Source organism: Phacochoerus africanus, chromosome 3 (assembly GCF_016906955.1).
Source record: "Phacochoerus africanus isolate WHEZ1 chromosome 3, ROS_Pafr_v1, whole genome shotgun sequence".
In the NCBI taxonomy this organism is placed as follows: domain Eukaryota; kingdom Metazoa; phylum Chordata; class Mammalia; order Artiodactyla; family Suidae; genus Phacochoerus; species Phacochoerus africanus.
This window is the reverse complement of record NC_062546.1, coordinates 149,801,922-149,817,556: the sequence shown is the minus strand read 5'-3', so window position 1 is coordinate 149,817,556 and position 15,635 is coordinate 149,801,922. Positions and strand designations below refer to the sequence as shown.

Here is a 15,635-nt window from a genome sequence, read left to right as displayed (position 1 = left end):
CTGACTGCATTTTTTTTTTTCAGCTCGCCCAAGTGCACCCAAAGAACTGAAATTTGGTGAGATAACCAAGGATTCGGTACATTTAACTTGGGAACCACCAGATGATGACGGAGGAAGTCCATTAACTGGATATGTTATTGCAAAGCGAGAAGTCAGCCGGAAAACTTGGACCAAAGTGAGTTTTGAGTGGCAGGCAATGCACCACCTCCAGAAAGGAGTGTGGAGGAAATCCCAGAATGCCTGGAAGCCATGCAAAGTTTATAAGTTTTTACCTTTACCTTGCCAGAAAAAGTACCTAAAACATTTTAAAATGTATTGATGCTAAGGCTTCCTGAGGTAGTTCAACCAAGATTTGACAGTAGTACTTCAACAGTTTCACCTTATATTAAGGGTCAAATGTTACATGATTCTTACTTTGTATTTTTCCCTTGTATGAAATTAACATAAGAATAATCCTTAGCATTCAAAACAACTCCCACTTGGTTTTGTTTTTCTTTTTTTTAAATAGGTCTTAGGACCCTTTTAAAATTAATTTTTTAATTGAAATGTACCTGATTTACAATGTTATGTTAATTTCTACTATACAAAAACAACTTCCATTTATAACCCTACTCATGGTAAAAATTTTCTGACTTGGGCCAAGATGTTTTTTGGAACACAACCAATTAATTGTATTGCTTCATTCCAGGTTACAGACTCTGTGACCGACCTAGAATTCACAGTTCCTGATCTTGTTCAAGGAAAAGAATATTTATTTAAAGTCTGTGCTTGTAACAAGTGCGGCCCTGGAGAACCTGCGTATGTCGACGAACCTGTAAATATGTCAGCTCCTGCAAGTGAGTACATTCTTGATGTTTTCTTACCTATCCTCTTGTTACCTGGTTTGGTTTTCAGACGTGGAGTTAAAGTTATGGGGAAAGACACGGGTTGGCAATATGGAGATTTCATAGACAGCCTATCTAAGACTGACTCTCTCTTTAAAATGCTATAGCGGTACCTGACCCACCAGAGAATGTTAAATGGAGAGACCGAACAGCCAAGAGCATCTTCCTAACATGGGATCCACCTAAAAATGATGGTGGTTCACGCATCAAAGGATATATAGTTGAAAAATGTCCACGTGGTTCTGATCGATGGGTTGCCTGTGGAGAACCAGTTGCAGAAACAAAGTAAGTTTTAAAATGATTTGGCACTCACAAGAGTAAATGTTTACTCTTAACTCACTAAAATGAGCTCCATTTTGGAAAATTTAAAAGTTAAAAAGATTCCCCTGGTGTGCCTGTCTGATTTCTAGAAGTGCTACTAAACTTACCCCTACACACGGTTTTCATTAATTAACATATTGAGGCAATCCAGAATTAAAGGACAGTATTACAACAGGAATATGAATTCTGAAAATATGAATACTCCCCAGGAAAACAGATTTTTTGCACTAAAGTAAAATATCCTATTTTGTTTTCCGACAGAATGGAAGTGACAGGTCTTGAAGAAGGTCAGTGGTATTCCTACCGCGTGAAGGCCTTGAACAGATTAGGTGCTAGCAAGCCAAGCAAACCCACAGATGAAATCCAGGCTGTGGACACACAGGGTACATATTTTTGGGTTTTTGTTTTGTTCTTTGTTTGTTTTTGCTTCATCAAGCAGATATCTGACTTTAATTCTGCTCAAACTTGCTGACATCATAAATAATCTTTTCTAATGCAGAGGCTCCAGAAATTTTCCTCGATGTGAAGCTCCTTGCAGGTCTCACTGTAAAAGCAGGCACTAAGATTGAACTTCCTGCCACCGTCACTGGCAAGCCTGAACCTAAAATAACTTGGACGAAGGCAGATATGCTTCTGAAGCAGGACAAAAGGATCACCATAGAAAATGTTCCTAAAAAATCCACAGTGACGATCATTGATAGTAAGCGAAGTGACACAGGCACATACATCATTGAGGCCGTGAACGTCTGTGGTCGGGCCACCGCTGTGGTGGAAGTGAACGTCTTAGGTAAGGGAGGCTCTCCTTTCGAAAACAGGCAAACTCATTCCAGCTACACTCTAAAACAAAACATGATTTAAAACTATTTTTTTTCTGAGTGTGTAATGTCATCCACAGATAAACCCGGACCCCCAGCTGCCTTTGACATCACAGAAGTGACCAATGAGTCGTGTCTGCTAACATGGAACCCACCACGCGATGACGGTGGATCCAAAGTCACAAACTATGTTGTGGAAAGAAGAGCAGCTGACAGTGATTTGTGGCACAAGCTCTCATCAACTGTCAAGGATACAAAGTTCAGGGCAACCAAGTTAACACCTAATAAAGAATACATCTTCAGAGTTGCTGCAGAAAACATGTATGGTGTTGGTGAGCCAGTTCAGGCCACTCCAATAACAGCCAAGTTTCAGTTTGGTAAGTTTTTCATTAAAAAAAAAGCAAAAGGTTTCTTGTGTCACACTTTGATTTAGGTGTCATATTTATATATAGGACATTTAACACATATGATTACCTTGTCTGTAGATCCACCTGGACCTCCAACTCGCCTAGAACCCTCTGATATCACTAAAGATGCCGTGACTCTCACATGGTGTGAGCCCGATGATGATGGTGGCAGCCCAATCACTGGCTACTGGGTTGAAAGATTAGATCCTGATACTGATAAATGGGTTAGATGCAATAAGATGCCAATAAAGGACACAACATACAGGTATGCCCAAGCTCTCCATCAAGATGTTAAAACAGCAGTGTATACAAATTTTCATTCTTTAGCATTCCTTTTGAATATATATGATTATATATTACTATAAAGTTTTTAATTATTTTTGCTTATTTTTTCTATTACCACATAATTTCAAAAATGATATAAACTTCATTGAAGGACACACTTCTTTATTTAGTTTCTTACTATAAAATATCAACTTTCTGAAAGTTCCAAAGTCTTTAGTCCTCCAGTATATTATGATAATGATCATTATTATAGATACTATAATTCGCTTGGTACATTTGACCAAATCTAAAGTGCATGACAGTTAAAAGGCAGTTTTAAATTCATATTGAAAGATTTCCAGCTCAATTTCCAAATCATTTTTTCACAATTTAAATAGATTAGCTGCTTCTTTGTAAAATAAACAGACATTTCTGTTTCTTATCATGGAATTCAACTCATACTTTGTTCCCAATTCAGAGTGAAAGGTCTCACCAATAAGAAAAAATACAGATTCCGTGTGCTGGCTGAAAATCTTGCTGGACCTGGAAAACCAAGCAGATCAACTGAGCCCATCTTAATAAAAGATCCCATAGGTATAATTTATATATTTTCTATGATTATGTTGAAGCTTGTATGAATTCCTTTTGTAACACCTAAATAATGATTTCCTTTTGCTGGCTTGCAGATCCTCCATGGCCTCCTGGAAAACCAGTTGTGAAAGATATAGGCAGAACATCATTAATGCTGAATTGGACAAAACCAGAACACGATGGAGGGGCAAAGATCGAGTCTTACATCATTGAAATGCTAAAGACTGGAACAGAGGACTGGGTCCGGGTGGCCGAAGGGGTTCCCACCACTCAGCATTTGCTTCCGGGCCTCATGGAGGGGCAGGAATACTCATTCCGAGTTAGGGCTGTGAACAAGGCTGGGGAAAGTGAACCCAGTGAACCCAGTGACCCTGTGCTTTGCCGGGAGAAGCTATGTAAGTCACTCATGATTAGTTCATCCTTGCTGTCTGATCTCCTAGTGACTACTGGAGAATTTAGTGAAGACTGAATGTTGGACAATAAAAAAATTGAAATGTTTTTTTCCCCTGCAGATCCCCCATCACCACCTCGCTGGCTTGAAGTTATCAATATTACAAAAAATACAGCAGACCTCAAGTGGACAGTTCCTGAGAAAGACGGAGGGTCCCCCATCACCAACTACATTGTGGAAAAGAGAGATGTGAGGCGAAAAGGCTGGCAAACAGTGGACACAACTGTCAAGGACACGAAGTGTACAGTGACCCCACTGACAGAGGGCTCTTTATATGTGTTCCGAGTTGCTGCTGAAAATGCCATAGGACAAAGTGATTACTGTGAAGTCGAGGACTCCGTCCTGGCCAAAGACACCTTTAGTATGCTCTCTAACTTCATCTTGGTGACACCATCGTGGTGACACCAGTTGTAATGGATTACCATTTTACCTCTGCTTTTTCTAACCACTCAATATTTTGCTTTCAGCCACCCCCGGGCCACCCTATGCTCTGACAGTGGTTGACGTAACGAAACGACATGTTGACCTGAAGTGGGAACCACCAAAAAATGATGGTGGAAGACCCATACAGAGGTAGAATTTTAAATCATTCAATTTTAATTCATTCAAATTTTACATTTGGCTGAAAATACTTAACTTTATTAATGCTAATGAACTGCTTCATTATTTCAACAGATACATCATTGAGAAGAAAGAAAAATTGGGTACTCGTTGGGTGAAAGCCGGAAAGACCGCGGGACCTGACTGTAACTTTAGAGTAACTGATGTCATTGAAGGAACAGAGGTCCAGTTTCAGGTTCGGGCAGAGAATGAAGCTGGAGTTGGTCACCCAAGCGAACCCACTGAAATCCTGACAGTTGAAGATCCAACAAGTAAGTAGTGCTGATTATACAAAGGATACTGTCAAGAGCTTGATGATGAGACTGTGTATATGAATATCTCACTTTTTTCAGGTCCTCCTTCACCTCCCCTTGACCTGCATGTAACTGATGCTGGGAGAAAGCACATTGACATTGCTTGGAAGCCCCCAGAGAAGAATGGCGGAAGTCCTATTATAGGATACCATGTTGAAATGTGTCCAGTAGGCACTGAGAAATGGATGAGGGTTAATTCTCGCCCAATAAAAGACTTGAAATTCAAGGTTGAGGAAGGTGTTGTTCCTGACAAGGAATACGTTCTGAGAGTGAGAGCTGTCAATGCCATTGGTGTCAGCGAGCCATCTGAAATCTCTGAAAACGTCGTTGCCAAAGACCCAGACTGTAAGAACACCATTTCTTTTATAATTAATAAAATGAGCTTTACTCACACATTGCATTTTTAAATACATTTTCCTTTTTTTGGATTTCATCTTACAGGCAAGCCAACAATTGATCTAGAGACTCATGACATTGTCGTCATTGAAGGTGAAAAGTTAAGCATCCCTGTTCCCTTCAGAGCTGTCCCAGTTCCAACCGTTAGCTGGCATAAAGATGGAAAAGAAGTTAAAGCAAGTGACAGATTAACAATGAAGAATGATCACATCTCTGCACACCTCGAAGTTCCCAAGAGTGTCCATGCAGATGCTGGAATTTATACCATTACCCTGGAGAACAAGCTCGGCTCAGCAACTGCCTCAATCAATGTCAAAGTCATAGGTAATCATTCTTTGATGAAACACTAGACATTTCTCACATGTTGCAAAAATTAGTTAACTCTGCAGTGTTAGTGTGTTCATGAGTTGGCCCTTTTTAAACTAAATGTCCTTTCAGATTGTTTCTTCCCATATGAGAAGCAAAGCAATTCTAAAGAGATGAAATTCCTAGTTAAACTCTGATTACACTATTTTACTTCTGTTTTAATTATTTGTATGTGAAGTACTAATTTAAATAAAAGACAGTATACCCAAAGAATGTCTAAATAACCAATATTCATTTATTAATTGTATTTGCATGTTTTCATAGTGTTCTCAACCAGGGGTAGTAACATTCTCTGTCCCCTTCCCCTACACACATGGATGGTGTTTAGAAATTGGGTTGGGGGGCATTAGTGTTTGGAAAACAGACTAAGGGGGAGCTCCTGACATTTAGTAGTTGGGAGCCAAGGATGCTAAATGGCCTGCAATGTCCTATGCAGAGAAATAGTATGCTATTAAAATAATTGTCAATTTGATTTCTAATAGGCCTACCTGGACCATGCAGAGATCTTAAAGCAAGTGACATCACCAAGAGTTCTTGTAAATTAACCTGGGAACCTCCAGAATATGATGGTGGAAGCCCAATTCTTCATTACGTCCTGGAACGCAGAGAAGCTGGGAGAAGAACATATATACCAGTCATGTCTGGTGAGAACAAACTGTCTTGGACTGTAAAAGATCTCATACCAAATGGTGAATACTTCTTCCGTGTTAAAGCTGTCAACAAGATTGGTGGAGGCGAATATATTGAACTGAAAAACCCAATCATTGCTCAAGATCCAAAGCGTAAGTTTGGGCATGACTATAATACAGCTATGAATTAATATGCATTTTTTTTAATTTTAAGAAGATGGGTTTTCCTATAGTAATAGTTCTCTTCTTGTTCTGCAGAGCCCCCTGATCCACCTGTAGATGTGGAGGTTCACAATCCTACAGCTGAGGCAATGACTATTACGTGGAAGCCACCTTTGTATGATGGAGGGAGCAAGATAATGGGTTACATCATAGAGAAGATTGCTAAGGGTGAAGAGAGATGGAAGAGATGCAACGAACACCTGGTACCAGTCCTGACCTACACGGCAAAAGGCCTTGAAGAGGGAAAGGAATACCAGTTCCGTGTGCGAGCAGAAAATGCTGCTGGAATTGGGGAACCTTCTCGGGCCACTCCTCCAACCAAAGCTGTAGATCCTATTGGTAAGTTGTGTTTAAATGGGGTTGCCATTTTCCCACTGTAAAATAAATGAGAATAACCTTTTGTCAGATAATTTCATCAGAACTGAAAACAATGATGGCTCTTAATCATTACAGATGCCCCAAAAGTCATTATGAGAACAAGCCTAGAAGTGAGACGTGGTGATGAAATAGCACTGGATGCAACTATTTCTGGGTCACCTTACCCGACTATTACGTGGCTAAAGGATGAAAAAGTTATCACCCCAGAGGAAATTAAGAAGCGGGTAACACCCCTGGTTAGGAGGAGGAAGGGTGAAGTTCAAGAAGAAGAACCCTTTGTCCTGCCTCTGACAGAGCGTTTGAGCATCGACAACAGTAGAAAAGGAGAATCTCAGCTACGTGTCCGAGATTCTCTCCGACCCGACCACGGCCTGTTTATGATCAAAGTTGAAAATGACCATGGTATCGCCAAAGCGCCTTGTACTGTCAGTGTGCTAGGTAAGTAGGTAAAAACTACACTTTCCAAAGGAAGTTAATGTAAGAGTTTTAGTAAAACACAAAAATAAAGAGTTTGGCGGGTAGTTAAAAGGAATGGGAAATAGCATCAGCAAAGTATCTTCGGTTCCATTTTTTTTCCTCCAGGCTACGTGAAAGAAATCATTTGACCTTGTTATTTGTTAGCTAATGTGATACAAAGATGGATGTAGGAAAAACAGAGGTTTATTAAACATTTATTAAACATTAAACATTTACATTTTCTGTTGCAATCATTTCTACACAAATGTATAACCACTTCTCTCTTTCAAAATATCAGACATACCGGGACCACCAATCAACTTTGTATTTGAAGATATTAGAAAGAACTCTGTCGTCTGTAAATGGGAACCACCCCTTGATGATGGTGGCAGTGAAATTATAAACTATACTTTGGAAAAGAAAGACAAGACAAAACCTGACTCAGAGTGGATCATTGTCACTTCAACACTCAGACATTGCAAATATTCAGTGACAAAGCTGATTGAAGGAAAAGAATACCTCTTCCGTGTCAGAGCTGAAAATAGGTTTGGGCCTGGACCACCATGTGTTTCAAAGCCATATATAGCTAAGGATCCATTTGGTAAGGTTCTTCAGCATCTAAACTTTGCCTTTTTATCATATGTTGGTATATACATTATCACAGCTTGTAAACATGAATCTTTAATACTATACTAAGGGATTAATTCAAATTTGCTTTTTTTTTTTTTTTGGTCAGAACCACCTGATGCACCCGATAAGCCCATTGTGGAAGAGGTCACCAGCAACAGTATGGTAGTGACATGGAATGAACCAAAAGACAACGGAAGCCCCATCTTGGGTTATTGGCTTGAAAAGCGTGAGGTCAATAGTACACACTGGTCTCGTGTCAACAGAAACCTTCTGAATTCTTTGAAGACCAAGGTGGAAGGCCTATTAGAAGGACTCACCTATGTCTTCAGAGTATGTGCCGAAAATGCAGCTGGACCTGGAAAGTTCAGTCCCCCATCCGATCCCAAAACAGCACATGATCCAATCTGTAAGTACTTCCTTAAAAAGAAAGTGGGGTACAGCGTGGTCACTATAATTAACAGTAGTATTTTATATGCTTAAATTTGTTAAGAGAGTAGATCTTAAGTATTATCAAAAATGCAAATTATGTGAGGGGATGGTAGTGTCAACTATTATTATTATGTTAATCACTTTACAATACATACATGTATCAAATCATTACATTATATACCTTAAACTTACACATGGCTTATATGTCAATAATATCACAAAAAAGCTGGAAAAAATGAAACTCAATATTAGTAATGACTACAGTCATAGATTGTTGAGGTCACAATGTAAAAGTTTAAACATCTCTATAAAAGTTTCACAAAGCAGTTACTTACCCACATTACATGCCACACACCATGTAAAAAAGATATCAGATAGCATCAGCTACTGTACATCTTATTTTCTGTTTGGGGTTTTTTGTTTTGCTTTTTAGGGCCACACCCACAGCCTATGGAGGTTTCCAGGCTAGGGATCGAATTGGAGCTACAGCTGCCAGCCTACACCATAGCCACAACAACGCAGGATCCGAACCATGTCTGTGACCTACACCACAGCTCACAGCAATGCCAGATCCTTAACCCACTGAGCGTGGCCAGGGATCGAACCCACAACCTCATGGTTTCTAGTTGGATTTGTTTCCACTGTGCCACAATGGGAACTGCAACTATTGTATTTTTTAAACCATCGGTGAGTTTTGATTTATGTGTCTGCATTCATTCCAGCTCCACCTGGACCACCTATCCCAAGGGTCACTGACACAAGTTGCACAACTATCGAACTAGCGTGGGAACCCCCAGCTTTCAATGGTGGTGGGGAAATCATTGGCTACTTTGTGGATAAGCAGCTGGTTGGCACAAATGAATGGTCACGCTGCACAGAGAAAATGATCAAGGCCCGTCAGTATACCGTCAGAGAAATCCGAGAGGGCGCCGATTACAAACTTCGAGTGAGTGCCGTCAATGTGGCCGGTGAAGGACCGCCTGGAGAAACAGAGCCTGTGACTGTGGCTGAACCGCAAGGTACTTAAAAGTTACATGGGTCAGATTATGGGTATTTTCCCAGTATGGGATTTTTCTTTTTTCATCTTTCTTGGGCTAACGTATGACTGTTCTCTTTCCACAGAGCCTCCAAATGTAGAACTAGATGTTTCTGTCAAGGCCGGAATACAGATAATGGCCGGGAAGACTCTCAGAATTCCAGCTGTGGTAACTGGCCGCCCAGTGCCAACAAAAGTGTGGACCATCGAAGAAGGAGAGCTGGATAAAGACCGTGTTATAATAGAGAATGTTGGAACCAAATCTGAACTAATTATCAAGGAGGCATTGAGAAAAGATCATGGCAGATATGTGATTACAGCCACCAATAGCTGTGGTTCCAAATTTGCCGCAGCCCGGGTAGAAGTTTTTGGTAAGGAATGTTCCATGGATGTCCATAGGATTTTTCCTAAGTGATACTATTTTATTGCATTGATTTTCTGTTGCTGTTTTATTTTTCAGATGTCCCTGGTCCAGTTCTTGACTTAAAACCTGTTGTAACAAACAGAAAGATGTGCCTGCTTAACTGGTCTGATCCAGCAGATGATGGAGGAAGTGAAATCACGGGCTTTATTATTGAAAGAAAAGATGCTAAGATGCATACGTGGAGACAACCAATAGAGACTGAGAGGTCTAAATGTGACATCACAGGTCTCCTTGAGGGACAAGAATATATGTTCCGTGTGATTGCCAAGAACAAGTTTGGCTGTGGCCCTCCTGTTGAAATAGGACCAATTCTTGCAGTTGACCCACTAGGTAAGAGAAGGTCTTATTTATAAAGTAAATACTGATTTATTTTAGTTATACATCATTTGTTTATTGAGCCTTAAGGCTTCAAACTTCCAGTAGTCTCAAGACCTATAGTTGGACCTATAGTAATAAAAAAGGTAAACCAACTAAAAAGTAGCAACGTTAAGAATACCGTATTTTCAGCAACTTTAAAAATACCGTATTTTCTGTAATATCAGTGTAACTTTTGTACAAAACTGTGCATGGTTTAATGTGCTGAAAAACCTGAATCATTGGAGCTTGGCAATTACCTAAAACTAGTTTAGAAATATTGCATCTTAGTAATAAAATACACTGGAGTAATTAATAGTCTAGTAGTTAGAGAGTTCATTGTTTTTGAAAGATTACAGGACAAATAACTGCCTCAGCATAAATGCTTTAGCCTTCCTTTAGCCCTCAAGTAGTCTCCACACTGGAAGGATATGGAGGCCCCCAAACCAAAAAGAGCCACTAAAGAATAGAACACCAACCAAAAGGAATGTCCTAGACCAGTATGAACAAATAGGAAGCCGTAATATTATGCATGCTGACATCCCATAAAAACTAAAAACCACAGTCTCTGAGGATGACCCATTCCCCAAGAGACAAAAGAGTTGTTCTTCCTCCACCACCATCCCACTGAAACAAAATTATCTCCCACTGTGATTTCTCATTTTAAGAATATCTACTACAGCTCAAGTTGGGCCAGAAAGAATAGAACAGAGCTGGGCTTCCACTGCAAAGCTCTGCTTCTGGTTGCAAAAATAGTTAAGAGTGGGCTGGATCTGGTTTCACCATTCAAAGCTGTTTCTTTCTAGCTTGTCCTTTGGGAGACAAAACTATAGCAGCATTACATAAATTCTTTTTCCATCCCATTTTAAACCCACACTTGCAGCAACATGCTTCAAAGAGTGTTTAGCAAACATATCCACTGTCTGTTAACAAGAGAGGAACACTTTGCTCTCCACTGATCATTCAAAGCAAAACCTCGCAGGCAGTCCTCCTATTTCATTAAAACTAGAAGCTTTCTCAGTGACAAAGGTAAAATATCTAAAATGCTAGATATAAAAAAGCATACATGCACTTTGATTTATTTAACTTTTTCGTTTCGTTTCTTTTTTAGTCCCGCACCTGCGGCACATGGAGGTTTCTAGGCTAGGGGTCGAATCAGAGCTAAGCTGCTGGCCTACACCACAGCTCACAGCAATGCCGGATCCTTAACCCACTGAGTGAAGCCAGGAATTGAACCTGAAACCTCATGGTTCCCAGTCGGATTCATTTCCGCTGTGCCATGACAGGAACTCCCACTTTGATTTATTTTTAATCAATCTTGACTACAGAGTTTACTAAGAAAAATTCTGCCTATATGAATGCCTATAATTTTGGTAACTGAGTATTCTGATGATTTTTAAAGATGGATATAATATTACGCCAAATAGAAAGCTATTTTTCACATAATTAATTTGAATTAAAATGTTATTTTTCACATGAAGATTTATTTCATTCTTGACATTTCAACTTACTTCTGGTTAAAGGTCCTCCAACATCTCCCGAGAGGCTCACGTATACAGAAAGGACCAAGTCCACCATCACCCTTGACTGGAAAGAGCCCCGCAGTAACGGTGGCAGCCCCATCCAAGGCTATATCATTGAAAAACGGCGTCATGACAAACCTGACTTTGAAAGAGTTAACCAGCGACTCTGCCCCACCACATCTTTGCTGGTTGAAGGCCTTGATGAACACCAAATGTATGAGTTCCGTGTCAAGGCTGTCAACGAAATTGGGGAAAGTGAACCATCCCTGCCTCTTAATGTGGTCATACAAGATGATGAAGGTGTGGAATCTGAACACGATAATAATTTTAATGTACTTTATCTCATAGGTTAAGCAGACATCCTTATGATTTTGCTATTTTTTTTTCCTATTACTCTTCTCTTTGCAGTGCCTCCAACTATTAAGTTGCGCTTGGCTGTTCGAGGAGACACCATCAAAGTTAAGGCAGGAGAGCCTGTTCACATCCCTGCAGATGTAACTGGCCTTCCAATGCCTAAGATTGAATGGTCCAAGAATGAAACTGTGATTGAAAAACCCACCGACGCACTCAAGATAACCAAGGAAGAAGTATCCCGAAGTGAGGCAAAGACCGAGCTTAGCATTCCCAAAGCAACCCGGGAGGACAAAGGCACTTACACGGTGACTGCCTCTAATCGCCTCGGCTCAGTGTTCCGAAACGTTCATGTTGAAGTATATGGTAAGTGACATGCTTTCTCATAAGAAAAAAAAAAAGAAAGAAAGAAAGAAAGAAAGAAAAAGAAATCCTGTGTCTGTTTAAGGATTGCCCTCTCAGTCTCCTCTGTTGGTTCCTTTTCAGATCGTCCATCCCCACCAAGAAATCTTGCTGTTACTGACATTAAAGCTGAATCTTGCTACTTGACATGGGATGCCCCTCTGGACAATGGTGGCAGTGAAATCACCCATTATGTCATTGACAAACGCGACGCAAGTAGGAAGAAAGCCGAATGGGAGGAAGTCACCAACACTGCTGTAGAGAGGAGATACGGGGTAAGCTCTTCTAATTATTTTTTTATGCGCATTTAAAAGGGCATGACTCCGAATTAACCCCATTCTAGAATAACCTTGGAATTTAATGATTAAACTCAAAATCACACACAAAAAGTTTTAGTATAGTTTTTAACACCATGCACATAAGGCCACCTAGTAAATACTATTTGAAATTAAAATTCTCTTTTACTTGAGAGATCCACTGTTAGGTACAATAAATTTACACGTTGTCATTTTATTTTTTTTATATTACTCAGTGAATTTATTACATTTATAGTTGTACAATGATCTCCACAACCCAATTTTATAGCATTTCCATCCCAAACCCCAGCGTATCCCTCCACCCCCCAACCTGTCTCATTTAGAAACCATAAGTTTTTCAAAGTCTGTGAGTCAATATCTCTTCTGCTAAGAAGTTCATTGTGTTCTTTTTTCATATTCCGCATGTGAGTGATAGCATTTGATGTTGGTGTCTCATTGTCTGACTGACTTCACTTAGCATGATAATTTCTAGGTTCATCCATGTTGCTCAAATGCCATTCTTTCTTTCCTTTTAATTGCTGAGTAATATTCCATTGTGTATATGTACCACATCTTCTTGATCCACTCCTCTGTCGATGGACATTTAGGTTGTTTCCATGTCTTGGCTATTGTATATAGTACAATGTCATTTTAAAAGGCTTTCTCCATGTTTGAGTGTATATGTTTAAGATAATAGATTTATTTCTTTTTATAGTCTTCCCTGCCAAAATAACTTGAATTTAAAACAAGTGAAAATCAATATGTTTTTAAGAGATTATCATTCCTCTGATTTCTAGATCTGGAAACTTATCCCCAATGGTCAGTATGAGTTCCGAGTTAGAGCAGTGAATAAATATGGAACAAGTGATGAATGCAAATCAGATAAAGTGGTCATTCAAGATCCTTACCGCCCTCCTGGACCTCCGGGAAAACCAAAAGTTCTGGAGCGCACCAAAGGGTCAATGCTGGTGAGCTGGACTCCTCCTTTGGACAACGGTGGCTCTCCAATTACTGGCTACTGGCTGGAGAAGAGAGAAGAAGGAGGTGCCTACTGGTCACGTGTTAGCCGAGCACCAATAACCAAAGTGGGATTGAAGGGCGTGGAATTTAATGTTCCCCGTTTGATCGAAGGTGTTAAATACCAGTTCAGAGCGATGGCAATAAATGCTGCAGGAGTTGGCCCTCCCAGTGAGCCATCAGACCCAGCTGTTGCAGGAGATCCCATATGTAAGTATGCTTCCACTCCTGGAATTTAGCAAGGGCAAAGCCACTAAATGAATAATTCTACTCTTAAATTTCTTGTATTTTATATGCCAAATTATTTTACTTATTAAAATGAAAAGTTTCATATGTAGACTATCAGAAGTATATATGTATATGTGTATACACATATACACACATTATGCACATGTCTAATTCATATATATTCATGTATACATCACATACATACAAAAATTTGTATTTTTTAAACTCTTAGATTAAACCTAGTATTATATGAGGAATGACAATAATAAAGACCCTGGATATGAGCTTCTTCCCATACCTTAAATAAACCTCTATCTCATTAATTAGATACTGTGGAAATTATTTCCCTTACTAACCAGAACCTTCAGTAAGAGTCCAAGAAAAAGAAAAATGTTTAATTTTCAATAACATTTACTGAACAAAGAGATAAGATTTTCAAGCATAGTCTGTGAGGTTAAATAAAAGAAAAAATTCTGAGAAATCTATAAAATGATCAGTTCAAAAACTAAAATATCAAAGTCTTTATGATTTATTTCATTTGCTATTTAAATATCTGATTAGATTCTCTCTGGAAAAAAATCTAGCTACTTGTTAAAAAGACTTAGAATATAAGTTCTGTATGGAGCATATATATAAAATGAATTGGGCATTCATTCCTTCATTCTACGAGCTAGTATTAAACATACGCTATGTGCAAGGAGCTGTCCTAAGCACCAAAGAGGAAAGAACTACAGTTAAAAAGATGAAGACAGTAAAGGAATTTCCACAAATGTAAAGCACTGCCAGAAATGTAATGGGTTCTTATGTGATTACGGGCAGAGTCAATGTCTGCAATAAAGAGCATTAAGATTATTTTGTGTTCAAAGTTTTACCAGCTAATCATGAAATAATTTTTTTAATTTTAATTTTATGGTGAGTTACCTTAAAATAATTTTTAGTAGAAAATATTGCAGAACCTCTTCAAAGTAATCTCAGAAGTAAAATAGCTTTCCCCAATTGTGTGTAAATAGAATATAGACCTATCTAATCAGAAGCCTTTCTAAGTCCAGTTAGTTGTTTGCTTTCTTTTGTTTCAGCATTAATGCTAAATGAAAATAGACTATCTCATATTTCTCCAGAAGGTCATTTATTCTTTTGGCATTCCCATTTCACTAGATTAATAAAATAGGGTCATGTATAGTGAAACATTCTTATGGTATATAAATCTAGCATCCCATCAGCTTCAATTTTTGAGTTTTTTTTTTTTTTCTCTTATTAGATCCACCGGGGCCACCTTCTCGCCCAGAGGTCAAAGATAAGACAAAGTCAAGCATCTCACTGGCATGGAAGCCTCCAGCCAAAGATGGTGGCAGTCCAATCAAAGGATACATTGTAGAAATGCAAGAAGAAGGCACCACTGACTGGAAAAGCGTGAATGAACCAGACAAACTCCTAACTACCTGTGAATGTGTGGTGCCTAATTTGAAAGAACTCAAGAAGTACAGATTCAGAGTGAAAGCTGTCAATGAAGCTGGTGAATCTGAACCCAGTGATACAACTGGAGAGATCCCTGCCACTGATGTTCAAGGTACTGTTCCATAACCCATTTATGTGTTCATCTTTTGATCTTATCATGAGATTGATTCATTTATGAGGGCTTGTCAATGACTTTGAAAAAGTTGAGTTAAATCCTGTTGTATTATCCATGGTCTTACAGAGGTACCAGAAGTTTTCATTGACATTGGTGCACAAGACTGTCTGGTTTGTCAAGCTGGCACACAGATTAGGATTCCTGCTGTCATCAAGGGACGCCCAACACCAAAATCATCGTGGGAATTTGATGGAAAGGCAAAGAAGGCAATGAAGGTAAGA

At 39.2% G+C, this 15,635-nt stretch overlaps 1 protein-coding gene across 2 annotated transcripts in view; it reads left to right on the top strand.

Moving 5' to 3' along the window:
• Positions 1 to 15,635, top strand: part of TTN (titin) — a 274,931-nt gene that overhangs the window by 184,579 nt on the left and 74,717 nt on the right. For both annotated transcript variants that reach the window (XM_047772981.1, XM_047772982.1), the window contains 28 exons: positions 24 to 175; positions 689 to 836; positions 992 to 1,169; positions 1,467 to 1,588; positions 1,705 to 1,992; positions 2,101 to 2,397; positions 2,506 to 2,692; positions 3,170 to 3,285; positions 3,378 to 3,677; positions 3,795 to 4,094; positions 4,201 to 4,306; positions 4,409 to 4,605; positions 4,687 to 4,992; positions 5,089 to 5,367; positions 5,892 to 6,191; positions 6,297 to 6,599; positions 6,714 to 7,076; positions 7,393 to 7,695; positions 7,831 to 8,130; positions 8,876 to 9,172; positions 9,276 to 9,560; positions 9,650 to 9,943; positions 11,491 to 11,790; positions 11,899 to 12,207; positions 12,328 to 12,518; positions 13,337 to 13,766; positions 15,043 to 15,351; positions 15,481 to 15,629. In XM_047772981.1, coding sequence (XP_047628937.1) covers positions 24 to 175; positions 689 to 836; positions 992 to 1,169; positions 1,467 to 1,588; positions 1,705 to 1,992; positions 2,101 to 2,397; positions 2,506 to 2,692; positions 3,170 to 3,285; positions 3,378 to 3,677; positions 3,795 to 4,094; positions 4,201 to 4,306; positions 4,409 to 4,605; positions 4,687 to 4,992; positions 5,089 to 5,367; positions 5,892 to 6,191; positions 6,297 to 6,599; positions 6,714 to 7,076; positions 7,393 to 7,695; positions 7,831 to 8,130; positions 8,876 to 9,172; positions 9,276 to 9,560; positions 9,650 to 9,943; positions 11,491 to 11,790; positions 11,899 to 12,207; positions 12,328 to 12,518; positions 13,337 to 13,766; positions 15,043 to 15,351; positions 15,481 to 15,629 — 7,109 coding nt within the window. The remainder of the gene's footprint in view (positions 1 to 23; positions 176 to 688; positions 837 to 991; positions 1,170 to 1,466; positions 1,589 to 1,704; positions 1,993 to 2,100; positions 2,398 to 2,505; positions 2,693 to 3,169; positions 3,286 to 3,377; positions 3,678 to 3,794; positions 4,095 to 4,200; positions 4,307 to 4,408; positions 4,606 to 4,686; positions 4,993 to 5,088; positions 5,368 to 5,891; positions 6,192 to 6,296; positions 6,600 to 6,713; positions 7,077 to 7,392; positions 7,696 to 7,830; positions 8,131 to 8,875; positions 9,173 to 9,275; positions 9,561 to 9,649; positions 9,944 to 11,490; positions 11,791 to 11,898; positions 12,208 to 12,327; positions 12,519 to 13,336; positions 13,767 to 15,042; positions 15,352 to 15,480; positions 15,630 to 15,635) is intronic.